Here is a 15,534-nt window from a genome sequence, read left to right on the forward strand (position 1 = left end):
TGTACTTTGTGGCTCACCTTTATTTAAAAGATTAAAATCATATCTAATATAAAACCCAGAAAAAACATTAATAGGAATACCATATTGTGTCTATCTTGGGACCCCCAATTCTGAGCTGAGCATCTAGACACCATTCTATAAATTTTGGTTAGTTCAGTGAGTGAACATTCAAATATTTCTCTACACAATGTGTTAGAAGCACTAGGACGAGCATTACCCTAAAACACCAAGAAGATGTGAGCGCATTGAGTAGAGAAATGTGGAAGTGGGAAGGGAAAGCAGTGTGCATGATTGGTGGCATTGTTGATGGTATCTGACGTGCCTTTGGGACCAGAGAGAATTTTCAAATGAAAACACTAAAGTAAAAACCATGTTCTTCCTTTCAACAGGGTGTTGTTGCTGGCGCTCGTTCCAAAGGAGAACACAAACAGAAAATCTTTTTAACCATCTCCTTTGGAGGAATCAAAATCTTTGATGAGAAGACAGGGGTAAGTAAAGCAATCACACGGCATTGTGAAATTGAATCCATTGACAGATGTGCCCTTAAAAGCCTCTACTCTCTGGGTAGAAATATACAACAAGCATAAAAACACATAAAGCAACTGACAAACTTGATCAACTGTGACCATCCATCAAAGCAAGTCTCTTTGCTGACTTGGCCACAGTATGACTGCACTGTGTTTCTTATAGTGTAATGGCGATAAAAGTGTCACACTATCCTGGTAATCTGATGGGAGATTGATGAGCTTTGAAGATCAATGGGTAATGTGACAGTTTAAGTTAAATTTCTTTGTGTGTTGGCAACTTTAATGACATGCGTCCTAGAGAGAGCTACATGTACATCTTTTGACTCGGTCAAAGCATCCAGACTCTCTTGAGTTTAACCTGGAGCACCTTGCAATTGCTGTAATCAAAAAGAATAAATGGAGTTCTCAATCTTAAAAAAAGAAATCTATCACTGCACGACCAGGAAATTTAAGGGCTGATATGTTTGTTGAACCCACCAAAGAAGTGGTTTGTGTTTTCATCAACCTTACAGTTGCAATTAACTCCCAGATCCATCCCCAGAGCTCTCCTGACACTGTCAGTCCTGTTCATTGGTGGTAAGAGGAAAATAGAAAAACCTTCTATGATCCACTTTCCAAGAGAACAAGAGTCAAATAGATGTCTTTTTCCTTATATTTATTCAGTGTTTTACAGCTTATAAAACACCTCCACCTATATCATCTATCATGAACTTCACAAAGGTAATTTATCAAGCACTTTATAAACAATACTTAACCAGCCGAGTTACATGACCTTGGTCATTTTGCATTATTATTTTCTCTTCCTTGTTCTGACTAGTATGAAGATAACATAAGGGTAGTAAGATGATAGTTTAAATGTAAAAATGGATTTTCTTGAAGAAAAAAAGGTGTAGAAAAATTACTCCTAAATAACTAGTAATAGAATGGATATTTGTACACCTCTGATCATAACAGCATTACTTTTAGTAGCCAAAAGGTAGAAGTAACCCATGCCTGTAGATGGATGAATAGATAAACAAAATGTTGTATATACATACAGTGAAATTCTATGGAGCTCTCAAATGGAAGAAAGTTCTGACCTGTGCTACAATGTGTATGATCCTTGGAGACATTATGCTGAGTGAATTAAACCAGGCACAAAAAGACAAATATTGTATGATACCATTTATATGAATTACTTAACATAGTCACAGTCATAAAGACAGAAAGTAGAATGGTGATTGCCAGAGGCTAGGGAAAAGGAAAAATGAAGTGTTATTATTTAGTAGGCATGAGGTTTCAATTTGGGAAGATGGAATCTTTTAGAGATGGATAGTGGTGATGGTTGCACAAAAATATGAAGGTATTTAATGCCACTGAGCTGCACACTGAAAAATAGTTAAAATGGTAAATTGTATGTCATATATTTTACCACAATAAAAAATAGCTAGGTGTAACTCACATTATCGAGTACCTCCTATATACTAGATGCGTGTTAGTCAGTTTACATACATTATTCAGTTTCATTCTTGCAACATTCCTATGAGGTGATACTAACAATAGCTACTTTATCAAGTACATATTATGTGCCAGGCATTGTGGTAAGCCCTTTGTAAGTACCAGGTCATTTAATCCTCACAACAACCCTAGGAGGTAGATAGTACTGTTATTCTCATTTTATAGTTGAAGACAGCAAGGACAGAAAAGTTTACATAACTTGCTGGCAGTAAGGGGTGACAGAGGCAGGATTAGGACCTAGACGGTCTGGCTCCTGAGTCCTTTTGTTTAACAATGATGCCTATTATCTCTCAAGATAAATCTTTTCTAAGTTCACCCACGTTTTGTATTCTTTTTCTTTTTAAACTTAGATTCAGGGGTACATGTGCAGGTTTGTTATATAGGTAAAGTCATGTCACAGGGTTTGTTGTACAAATTATTCTGTCAGCTAGGTACTAAGCCTAGTACCCAAGTTATTTTTTCTCTTCCTCTCCCTCCTTCAACCCTCCACTCTCAAGTAGGCTCCAGTGTTTATTGTTCCCGCCTATGTGTCCCTGAGTTCTCATTATTTTGCTCCCATTTATAAGTGAGAACATGTGGTAGTTGGCTTTCTGTTCCTATATTAGTTTGCTAGGGATAATGGCCTCCAACTCCATCTACATTCCCACAAAAGATGTGATCTCATTCTTTTTTATGACTGCATAGTATTCCATGGTGTATACATACAACATTTTCTTTGGTCAGTAAGGTGCAGCCATACAGGAGACATTGGAAAGCCTCTGGGGAAAAAAAAAAAAAAACAACAGTTTGTTATACTCACAGGTCCTAGAGAACTGGAGCACAGCACAGTACACAGGACCATATGGGAAAGACACCAGGGTAGTCAGAAGGCAAAAGACAAGAAGCAGAAGGGGGAGACTTAAGGCCACTCCTTTACTGGGATTCCCGCTGGAAAGGCAAGGCAGGTCAGAGTGAGTGATTGGCTAGTTTGAATCATTTTGTCTGGCTCTAAGCTGTAGGGGTGATCCCCCTCTGCCCCGAGATAGTGAAGGCAGAGGAATATTGCTTTCTGGGGTGTATGAGCCAGACAGAGGAGGGGTGGCTCTGGATTGGTTAGTCTGCATATCAAAGACATGCTCCTGGCTGGGTCCTTTGCTATGTCTAAGAATTGAGAAGCAGTTTCTCCCCAGCCAGAAAGATTTCTTAAGATGTCAAAACATCATCATATACAGAAAATTTAAAAATATTTACAATACAACCCAGCATGTAGGAAGCAGAACTGGGATTTCACCTCAAGTCAGCCTGAATAAAAAATCAATGCAATTTACCTCTGTATTATAGAGGAAGTTGGGCCTATCTGGGGACGCCTTGGTAGAAGGGAGTTTAGGATGAAGGCACAAGCATTGGTAGTAAAAGGGCTTGTATTCAACAGGGTTACAAGCCTAATGTAAGCTTTATCTGCCTTCATAAAAATATGACTTCAAAACTCCGAGGAGGTGGGTTTTCTCTCCCGTAAAGACCGTAGTTTGGAGACCTGTGCTCAGTTCTGAAGTCCACATTTTAAATTGGATATAGACAGATGGAAACATATTCTGATGAGGAGGATCCAGGCAACTGGGGACCTGGAAACTATGCTGAACTTCTTGACACAGATGTGGCTCATAGGATCTTTGGGAACACAGGATGTGGAGAACTCTGGGCTTATATAAACTTGGAGGAAATTATTATTAGTCTTCCAGCATTCTTTATGGGAGCTTAGTAATGTGGATCAAGCCTAACTGAGAGATACTTTCACAATGATTTATATGCCCCAATATATGATATCATCTCTAGTCTCTTCCATTACCATGACACCTGGTGTGTGTAATCAAAAGGACAAGGACAGAGGTGAAGGGTATCTGGTGTTTTATCTTGTCCGAGGGTCATGTTTTGGGCTTTGCTATTTTATCATGGACCCCACCATCAAATAGGCTGTGCCCAGATCATTAAAGTCCTAATTAACTTGATTTTAACTAATTAGGTAGTTTATGTTCTTTACTTTTATCTGCATCCTTACTCAAATGTGGCTAAACTGTCCCCAAAGAAAGATACCACCAAACCTTGTAGCACTGTTTTTGATTCTTTAGCTAGACACAAAGAGAAAATAGTAAAATCATTTCCGCCCAAAGCCATTTAGCTTTGTAGAGGAAATGTTACATCCCTAGTGGAGAATTAGGAAGGAAGTAGAGTTGAATGTTCTCTGTCTCAGTCTGCCCCTGTTTTGTTAGATTAACATTAGACTTCTGTAGCATCTGGCAATCTTAGCTTGTTAATATGCCTCAACAAACATGCTACAAAATGGTTAAAAGGACTGAATGTGTTTAAATCTGAAGTAAAGATGATAAGGGTCAGGGTACCCCATATTAATAGTCTTTCTTTTTTTTGTTTTCTTGTTGTTGTTGTTGTTTGTTTGTTTGTTTGTTTTTGTGACAGAGTCTCACTCTGTCACCCAGGCTGGAGTGCAGTGGTGCAATCTTGGTTCACTGCAACCTCCGCCTCCCAGGTTCAAGTAATTGTCCTGCCTCAGCCTCCCAAGTAGCTAGGATTACAGGTGTATGCTAGCACACCCAGCTAATTTTTTTTGTATTTTAGTACAGACAGGGTTTCACCATGTTGGCCAGGCTGGTCTTGAACTCCTGACCTCAGGTGATCTACCCCCCGCCTTGGCCTCCCAACGTGCTGGGATTACAGGCGTGAGCCACTGTGCCCAGCATTAACAGTCTTTATATGAGTTGTCAAGTAGGAAGAGGAGCTAACTTGCTCTGTGTGACCTCAAGGAATGGAACCAAGACTAATTGATAGAAGGTTTAGGAGGTGGTTTTTGTCTATCAGTAAGAAGGCTTTTCTATCAGTCAGCAGTTAAATGGACTGCCTTCTGTGTGAGGGAGTTCACCATCGCTGGGGGTATTCAAGCAACAACCATCTGATGATATTATTGAAGAAAGTCAAGTAGAAGATAAAGTGCTGAACAAAGTCACATCTAAGTTGAGTCCAGAGACTAATTTTAAGATTGTGTTTTCTCTTAAAGTCGTATCTATTGATGCTTTTTATTTGAAAAACCTCCACTGGAAATTATGAGCAGGAACAGTTTACTAAACCTTAGTCACTGCCCAGCAGGGGACTGACTCAATGTTCAGCATGGGTTCTAAATGAAGTTTTTTTTTCCATATCAAAGAAATGGAAAACTGGGTCTTTAGCATTTGGAATGACAGTCTTAGTTGTTTATCTCATCTGCGGTATTTTTGCTCAAGCTTGACTGCACTTTTTTTTAAAACCAAGAAAAGAAACATTTGCGGAACGTGACAATAGCTAAAATCCAACAGCTGTCAAAAATGTTTTGATCCCAATTAAAGAGACCCTTTGCAGCAATTTACACCCTGTCTTGAATTTCATAGAACTCCTGATCCCAATCCTTATGTGAGTAAATTTTGTTTTATTATTAGCTTGTTGCAGGGAATAAATCAATAGTGAAAGCTGTTCATACATTTAGATACCTAGATATTGCTAATATATCATGATGTTACTAGGTCTGTAGACCAGATGGATGGATGACAAGGAAGTTATGTCATCTTCATTTTGCAGCTAAGGACAGTGAGGTTGACCTGACTGTTGACTCAGAACAGACTTTTCAACTCCAAGACTTTCTAGTGAACCTCACTGACTATTCTCTCTCCATTCACCATTTTAATCCATGGAATTATTACAACTTTATATCATAAAAAATGATATATACTGCAGGACCCTAAAGGTAAGTCTGTTTCTTAGGATGAAGGGCAGTGGTCTGCATCAACTTTTGAAGATGTTGCAACATCCTCGTTGCCACGTACCCATGTGAATTTTGCTTATTCATTTGAATGAGCCAACACTTAGAGCTATTAGACACACCAGTCTAAGTATGCTATGGCAATTCTATGAAGTAGAGGCTATTATTATCACAATTTTGCAGATGGGAAAGCCAGGGTCCATATAATTTAAGTCACATAGCTAACAAATGGCAGAGCTTGGTACCTTGGTCCAGTATCTCTGATACCAGTGAGGTGTTACTAATAATAGCATACCAAATTTTATAAATGATTTTATAAAATCACTTTATCTATATTACAGCAGATTCCCTATTATCTCTGTCTTATTCTCACTGTCATTCACTTTCATTCTGATGAGCTTTCCTGAGTGAAGACAAAAGGGGTGGAGTTACAACTGGGGCTGCTTCGTCCATAGTTTGTCATGGATAGATAGAATGTTGACAGTATAACCCATATACGATTAGGCAATACAGGTTGAGTATCCCTTATCTGAAATGCTTGGGACCAGAAGTGTTTCAAATTTTAGAGTTTTTCAGATGTTGGAATATTTGTATTATGTTTACTTACCAGTTTAGCATCCTAAATCTGAAAATCCAAAATCTGAAATGCTCCAATCAGCATTTCCTTTGAGCATCATGTCAGGGCTCAAAAAGTTTTGGACTTGGGAGAAATTTAGGTTTCAGACTTTTGGATTTGGGATACTCAGCTTGTAACATATTAGATGCCTACTCTATGCCATGTGCATCCCTGTTTCCTAAGGATTTGAAGATGAATTGGTCACTGTCCTTGCCCCTGAGATGCCCGTAGTTCATTAGTGAACCCAGATTCACAAAGTGAATTGACAGCTGCCAAGATACTGGGCTACTCTCACCTCCTACCTGCTATGCCTTAGTTATTTTGTGCACATTTGCTGATTCTTAAACACGAAGTCATTTCATTTTTTATGTAGTAAGTATTACTGGGCACCAGCTATGTGTGAGTCATTGTGTGATACAGATACAAGTGTGAACAGAGTTGTCCATGTTCAGAGACTGGGGTTTAACTTTGCCAAGAATGTTGCTGAAAAATTTCACTGACTTGGCAGTGGAGGAGTGAGTTGGAGAGGACCAGATAATTAAGTAAGGGAAGAGAAAACAGTATTTCTAAAGGCACAGATATATGAAAGAGAAATTTTCATATATCTGTGCATTCACTCAGGAAATATTGGGTACCTGTACAAAGATAGAGATAAATAAGGCCCCGTCTTTTTGTTCATCACTATTGTCTATCTAGCTAGCACAATGACTCACACATAGCTGGTGCCCGGTAATACTTACTACATAAAAACTAAAATGACTTTATGGTTAAGAATCAGCAAATGTACACAAAATGACTAAGGCTTAACAGGTAGGAGGTGAGAGTGGCCCAGGATTCAATATTGTCCCTCAAAATAGATAGATAATTGTGTTTTAAATACAGTAACTGCACTTAAATTTCAGGGCTGATTTAATAATTTATTCCTCAGTGAAAACCAGATGTCACCTTATTTGTGCCTCATCAAAAACAAGTCTGTTCTCCTTTCAGTTCAAACTGGATGTTTTGAGCAAGGCTTGGAGAGCGCACCTGAGGTTGAGAAAGGGAAATGTCCCAGGGAAGGTGTTAGGAAAAAGCTGAGGAGGTTGCAGAGCATCACACTGGGACCTGGTGGTCTCTGGGACCCAGAAGTATCTGGGATGTTGCTGTCATCCTGGTCAGTGAGACAGTGCACAGGACTCTCAAAAGACTGGGGATAAGGGCTAGCCTGTAAACATGACAGTGTGGTTTAGAGCAGGCTTTCATGGGTCTGTCTCATTTACATCCAACCGTTCTTGGAATTTTTTATTATCCCCCTTTTATAGATGGATCAACTAAGGTACAGATAGGTTAAATGACTTCATGAAGTTCCACCCTGGTCATTTGACCCCCAGCCTCCACTCTGGTCACCTGAAAGAAATTGAATTCAAATTAGAACTCTATAATACCTAAGCTTATTTTCTTTCTTTTGTTTCAGAGAGTCTCAATTTGACTGGTTCTGCGTCTCTAAGGAGTGGTTAGGAAATGTGTGTAGGCAGTTTGGTAGTCACAACTTTTTGCAGAGGGGTTGGTAATGTAGAAATTTAATTGTTAAAAGCCAAGGCTGCTAAATAATCTGCAATATTCAGGGCAGACGCATACAGCAAAAGATATTTTCCTATGCTATATGACTTTCTAATGTCTTTCTTTTTTTTATTATTATACTTTAGGTTTTAGGGTACATGTGCACAATGTGCAGGTTTGTTACATATGTATCCATGTGCCATGTTGACTTCCTGCACCCATTAACTCGTCATTTAGCATTAGGTATATCTCCTAATGCTGTCCCTCCCCCCTCCCCCAACCCCACAACAGTCACCAGAGTGTGATGTTCCCCTTCCTGTGTCCATGAGTTCTCACTGTTCAATTCCCACCTATGAGTGAGAACATGCGGTGTTTGGTTTTTTGTCCTTGCGATAGTTTACTGAGAATGATGGTTTCCAGTTTCATCCATGTCCCTACAAAGGACATGAACTCATCATTTTTTATGGCTGCATAGTATTCCATGGTGTATATGTGCCACATTTTCTTAATCCAGTCTATCGTTGTTGGACATTTGGGTTGGTTCCAAGTCTTTGCTATTGTGAATAGTGCCGCAATAAACATACGTGTGCATGTGTCTTTATAGCAGCATGATTTATAGTCCTTTGGGTATATACCCAGTAATGGGATGGCTGGGTCAAACGATATTTCTAGTTCTAGATCCCTGAGGAATCGCCACACTGACTTCCACAATGGTTGAACTAGTTTACAGTCCCACCAACAGTGTAAAAGTGTTCCTATTTCTCCACATCCTCTCCAGCACCTGTTGTTTCCTGATTTTTTAATGATGGCCATTCTAACTGGTGTGAGATGGTATCTCTCTGTGGTTTTGATTTGCATTTCTCTGATGGCCAGTGATGATGAGCATTTCTTCATGTGTTTTTTGGCTGCATAAATGTCTTCTTTTGAGAAGTGTCTGTTCATGTCCTTTGCCCACTTTTTGATGGGGTTGTTTGTTTTTTTCTTGTAAATTTGTTTGAGTTCATTGTAGATTCTGGATATTAGCCCTTTGTCAGATGAGTAGGTTGCAAAAATTTTCTCCCATTCTGTAGGTTGCCTGTTCACTCTGATGGTAGTTTCTTTTGCTGTGCAGAAGCTCTTTAGTTTAATGAGATCCCATTTGTCAATTTTGGCTTCTGTTGCCATTGCTTTTGGTGTTTTAGACATGAAGTCCTTGCCCACGCCTATGTCCTGAATGGTACTGCCTAGGTTTTCTTGTAAGATTTTAATGGTTTTAGGTCTAACATTTAAGTCTTTAGTCCATCTTGAATTAATTTTTGTATAAGGTGTAAGGAAGGGATCCAATTTCAGCTTTCTACATATGGCTAGCCAGTTTTCCCAGCACCATTTATTAAATAGGGAATCCTTTCCCCATTGCTTGTTTTTGTCAGGTTTCTCAAAGATCAGATAGTTGTAGATATGCGGCATCATTTCTGAGGGCTCTGTTCTGTTCCATTGATCTATGTCTCTGTTGTGGTACCAGTACCATGCTGTTTTGGTTACTGTAGCCTTGTAGTATAGTTTGAAGTCAGGTAGTGTGATGCCTCCAGCTTTGTTCTTTTGGCTTAGGATTGACTTGGCGATGCGGGCTCTTTTTTGGTTCCATATGAACTTTAAAGTAGTTTTTTCCAATTCTGTGAAGAAAGTCATTGGTAGCTTGATGGGGATGGCATTGAATCTATAAATTACCTTGGGCAGTATGGCCATTTTCACGATATTGATTCTTCCAACCCATGAGCATGGAATGTTCTTCCATTTGTTTGTATCCTCTTTTATTTCATTGAGCAGTGAAATTCATGTAGATGAAAAACCTGTTGGTAATTATGTGAATTTAAAAAGCTAACTCTATTTAGCACATAAACAAAGTATTTTTACCCATATACATAATACCGAATTTTCCAGAAATGCAACTAGACTAAGAGAAAGGTGAAATTATTTCTATTTAACTAAAATTTTATATCCTTTTGCTAACATCTCTCCAATCTCCCCACCCAACCCTCCCTCTGATAACCACCATTCAACTCTCTGCTTTTATGAATTCAGCGTATAAGTGAGATCATGTGATATTTGTTTTCTGTTCCTGGCTTATTTCACTTAACATAATATATACCCCAGGCTCATCCGTGTTCTCCAAATGACAGGGTTTTCTTTTTTATGGCTTGATAGTATTTCATTGCATATATATACACCACATTTTATTTATATATTTATTTGCTGATACCACACTTAAGTTGATTCCATTTCTTGGCTATCATGAATAATGCTACAGTGAACATAGGAGTGCAGGTAGCTCTTCAATACACTGATTTCATTTCTTTGGATATGTATGCAGTAGTGGGATTTCTGGGTCATATGGTAGTTTAAAGTAATTTTTCTTAATGTGTATGTGTCTCCGTTTACTCATCCATAAGATGGAGATAATAAATGTACCTATGTCTTAGGGTTGGTGAAAGATTAATTTAATCCTCTAAGACTTAGAATAGTGCAGAGTAAAATAAAAAGCCCGAGGTGTTAAATAATATTACATTATTGGCTATATTGTCCCATTTCCTGTACCGTCTTTCTATGTCCTCTAAGCAGATTAAGAAAGCCTTTTGTGATGTCCCTACTTCATCTTCTGCTTGCTGTATCCTAGCACATGATCATCTGTGTCATAATGAGTTGACTCACACTCCCATCAGACTACAAGCTCCACACAAGGTACCCTGGCTCATTTATTGTTGTATCGGCAAGGCCTGGCATAGGAAACCCTGGCATGTGACAGAGATGCTAATTGGTCATTGAAGGTAAAAGAGAAGGCCTTCAGGGATGGATAGAACAAAGAGAGAAGGGAGGAACAAGGAAACAATGTCTACATCAGCTTACAATGAAATGCTAATTGTCTGGCCCTGATATTGGAGCCCAAGATGCTACATACCAAAGATGCTAGTTTTGCCATATAGACAGTAAAACATCCATGATTCAGAATTATCTAGTCATAGGATATCAGGGATGGAAGGTCCCTTAGGCATGAACTAACCGACGTATTTGCGAATGAAGAGATCTGAAACCCAAAGAGAAGTGAGCCATGAGATCTCCCTATAAAGTATTTGCAGAAGCCTAGACTTGAACATTTGTCTGGACAGATTTGAGTCATTTTCTGATGCTCACAAAACAGGAATCAAGGAGTGTCCTCTTCTTTTTCCTATTTTTTAATTTTGCATTTCTTTTCTCTACAATCTCTTCTCTCTAGACCACCCCATACTCTTTGCGTATTATATTCAATGTTCAGGGCTTCCACTGGCCCATGGCTGCCCCAGATCTATTTCAATATCAAATAGATAGAACCTTTAAGGGGAAAAATTGGGTATCTGTGTAGTTAGTGTCTTGTTGGATGATATTCAATTTTAATTTATAACAACAAAAAAATCAATTCGTAGCTCAAAATCAACATAGTTTTAGAAATTGGCACTGTCAGGAAGCTGCCTCTATGAGATAATTTATAGGACCAAGTCTATAATTCATGACAGGGGAAAAGGGATGTTACAATGCCCTTGGAAGTGAGACCATGAATGTTTCCAAGCAGATTTGGTCAACTCAGAAAGTTTCTTAATGATTTCTCTTATCGGTCTTGGTCTTTAAAAAGGTATGCTGGTAGTATTTTCTAAGCTAGTTGCTTTTACATGCTTGGCCTCATTTAACTCAATCGTCTAAGCACTCAACTAAGAAGCCACTCCTCCCATTAGACAGATGAGAAACTGAGACCCAACGGGTTAAGCAACTTACACAAGAACAAATATCCAGTACATTGTGGAGCTGGAAACTGATCCCCAGATGATATGGTGCTAAGGCCCATGTTCTTTCCAGTTCCAGGTGATGTCATCTGTCCCCTTCATGGGCATAGTGAGGGCCTCTTGCAAGCAAGTGGTCATTCATCTGCTCACCAGGGGAGAAGTCAGACTGCATTTAGAGTTGTCAGCATGCAGACAGGCCCTGTGACTGAAGATTTACAGTGACTATTTGGGCCTCTGAAGGGATGTGGGAGGCACTAGTCTCAAAGATCCAGAGCCTCGAATTGCTGGATGACCTTGGGGGTGGCTCATCTGCTTGCTGTACGGGCCCCTGTTTCCCCATCTGAAAACCAAGGGTCATATGGCATACTTTTTCTTAAAGGGCCAGGTGGTAAATATTTTAGGCTCCAAGTGTTATATAGAGTTTAAGTAGTGCAACTATTTAATTTTATCACTGTGGCATCAAAGTCACCACACATGATATATAAACAAATGACTGTGGCTACATTCTACTAAAACTTTATTTGTAAAAATAAAGCCACCTGCTGACTCTGTTCTGGTTGATTATTAAGGATTCTTCTAATTTTCTCATTCTGATCCCCTGATGGGTCCATTAGCCCTTTGGCACTGGGGGATGAAGACTAGGTGGAAAGCTATGGTTTTTTATCCTTTGTTCACTGCTTGCTCTTTTGTGGCTGATTTTTGGGATGAGTGATGAGTGTAGAGTGTTTTGTATGAACTTTCAAGATAAACATTCATCTCTAAAGAATTGTATTATTTATCTATTTATTTTTATTTTTTTATTTTTTGTGACTCTCACTCTTGTCTCCCAGGCTGGAGTGCCATGGCACGATCTCTGCTCGCTGCAACCTCCACCTCCCAGGTTCAAGCGATTCTCATGCCTCAGCCTCCTGTGTAGCTGGGATTACAGGCGCATCCCACCATGCCGGCTAATTTTTGTATTTTTAGTAAAGACGGGATTTCACCATGTTAGCTCGTCTGGTCTCGAACTCCTGACCTCAGGTGATCCACCTGCCTTGACCTCCCAAAGTGCTGGGATTACAGGTGTGAACTACCATGCCCGGACAGGAATTGTATTATTTATTGCTACCATTTGTTGAGTACCGATTGCCAGGCATGGTGCTAAGTACGTCACATAAATTTTTGTCATTAAATTATTACAATACAACTATGAATTACATGTTATTATCCCCATTTTACAAATGAGGTGACTAAGACTCAGGAAGGTTAGGTCACTTGAACAAAACTACTCTTAAATTTTTATCTATTTATTCAAAAGCTACTTATTGAGCACCTACTGTGTGCCAGGAAGTGTTCTCAGGGATTTGGATACATTAGTGAACAAAATGAAGGTCCCCACTTTGTGGAGTTTACATTCTAAGGTGGAGAGGCAGAAAAGAAACAATAGACATACATAAATAATCTACACCGTTAGAAAATAATCGGTGTTATAGAAAAGGAAAAAAGCGAGGCAAGGTCAGGGCATTTTTCCACTGTACTTCCTTTGTCCTCATGAAAGGGCCTGTGACATGTGTGCTTTGTAAATCACAAATATTAACGTGCTCTGGGAGCTTCCTGTACCTTCGAGGGTCAACTGAGTAATGGAGAAAGACGCTTCTGAAAATTCTCATCCAAATTCCAGAGGCTGCTACACTTGATAAATCCGAGCTGTCCACTTGGGTGTCTCTGCTTTTATTTAGATGGCTGATTGCTTTATACGGAGTCTACTGCTTATTGTTTTTCTATCTCCCTCATTTATTTTAAATTTTAATTTAAAACTCATTTTCTGTGACTGTGCCGTGGTTATTTAATAGGTGCTTCTATTTTTATGAAGACACTCCTTACAGGAGCTGTTTGTATCAAAATGATGATACTGTAATTAGGCACAGCACTGATATGATGATTCTTTGTGAACCTCTCAAGTGCTTTGCAGTGATGGCCAGAGGTGGAGAAGCAATCATAGTTCTGGTTACAGTAAAGGAACGTGGTGTCATAGAAAGCAAGGGACTGGGTCAAAGCGAGAAGAGATAGTGAAATTCATCTTTTAGTGGGGAGAGTTGTGCTGAGGAAATGCAGGCTGGAACCTGGAGACAGGGTGATAGAGAGGAGCCCAGGGACTGGGTGACCGGGATTGAGCCAGGGGGCTGGGTGACCAGTGTTGCAGACAAAGGGCTAGATTTGCCATTAGCAGGCTTGAATTTGAAGAGTTACTTGTTAGAATTATGCATATTGAGCTGCAATGAGGAAAACGACAATGAAAACAATAGTAATGATAATGATCACGCTTACTATTTTGCCAGATCTTGCTGTAAGAACTGGACATACGTGTCATTTCATACTTGATGAATCACTGAACATCTTAGCAGCTCAGTGTTCTCCTTCGGACTATGAGAGCATTAATTAGCTAGCCACAACAATTTTGGGAAATAGAGGTATTATCTCTTTTTTGTGGAATATGACGCCAAGGTTCAGAGAGGTGCAGAGGCTTACCAAGATGTCTCAGCCAGCGAGGGGTGCCCTGTCCACTACATTGTTTCATACCGCCCCTGTGTGCCTGCCAAAACAAAGAAATGGGTATGAGTGTATCCATTCTGTTCCAGATGTTACCTACAACAGAACGCTTCAATGATCGACTGACTTCCTTCCTGTACTAAAGTTACTAACTCTACATACTTAATTTTTGATTCTAGAATTAACTGTGAGATGAATTTAACACCTTCACATTTTTAGATCCCATAATCAGTCACTACTTTTTTCTTGGAATTTTCACTGTTTTTCTTTAAAATAAGAATAACCATGCCAAGCTGGTAAAGTCTCTGCATGTTCTTCTATTTGCGATATGAAAGATGGGGAGAATTTTAAACAAAGAGAAACAAAAATGCTAGACTATATGTGACTTGAGGGCAGGGTCCATGATTTGGTCAACCTTGTATCTCCTACCTCCTGGCACATGATCAGCTCCCAGTAGATATTTGTGGAATTGCACTGAATTTTTCATTGTAAAAGTTAAGAATCCTCTGGTTCATCTCTTTGTCTAGCTATGCCTATAAGCCTTTGATTGCTGTGGGTGGCATCTGAACTCTAAACTACCACCTCCCTGAGACAGAAAATGGCATCTCCACCACCTCTTCTGGTGGGTTTCAGTGATACAACCCACTTTATTCCAGCCACATCTGTCCTTCTCAGAGTTCTTTCAATTTGTCGATGAGTAGAAGGTTGCATAAAATGTATTAAAGCTTGTGTATAATGTGTTAAATCTCAACCTTTGCTCTTATTGATGATCTTAATGCATAGGTAACCCATTTTTCCCTCATTTTTCTTTCTATTTACCCATCCATCTAACTTGCCTTCTTCCTTTCCCTCACCGTTTTCTCCTACTTTCATGTACATGTAGATATACTCACCTTTTTTATTGTCATATGTATTTTTTTCAAAGAGATTATATGATACCTACTATGTATAAGATATAAAGTATAACTTGCTATAGAAGAAGTATAATATCTTATGCAGATTGAAAGGAAAGGAAAGTAGGTACTATGTATGGAGCACTACACTAATATTACAGTGTAAGTTCCCGAAGGACAGAAACTCTGCCTGATTATCTCTGCAGCATATGCGTCTCACCTCTTTCATTCATCCTGTGCCCTGCCAGAGGAGGGAGCCCTCCCCAAGGGCGGGAGTCCCTTCAGGGACCTATGGGGTCTGCACCTCCAAATTTTGATGCCTGTGTACCCCAAGTCCTGGAGCATGTATATGGAACATGTG

The 15,534-nt window shown here is 39.4% G+C and overlaps 1 protein-coding gene across 18 annotated transcripts in view; it reads left to right on the plus strand.

Moving 5' to 3' along the window:
• DAB1 (DAB adaptor protein 1) overlaps positions 1-15,534 on the plus strand; it is an 863,435-nt gene that overhangs the window by 719,267 nt on the left and 128,634 nt on the right. For all 18 annotated transcript variants that reach the window (XR_009210852.1, XM_058430794.1, XM_058430808.1 and 15 more), the window contains one exon: positions 390-488. Coding sequence is in view for 17 of the 18 variants with exons in the window: in XM_058430794.1 (XP_058286777.1) it covers positions 390-488 (99 nt within the window). In the remaining variant the exon portion in view is untranslated. The remainder of the gene's footprint in view (positions 1-389; positions 489-15,534) is intronic.

Source organism: Hylobates moloch, unplaced genomic scaffold (genome assembly GCF_009828535.3).
Source record: "Hylobates moloch isolate HMO894 unplaced genomic scaffold, HMol_V3 SCAFFOLD_18, whole genome shotgun sequence".
NCBI classification, from domain to species: domain Eukaryota; kingdom Metazoa; phylum Chordata; class Mammalia; order Primates; family Hylobatidae; genus Hylobates; species Hylobates moloch.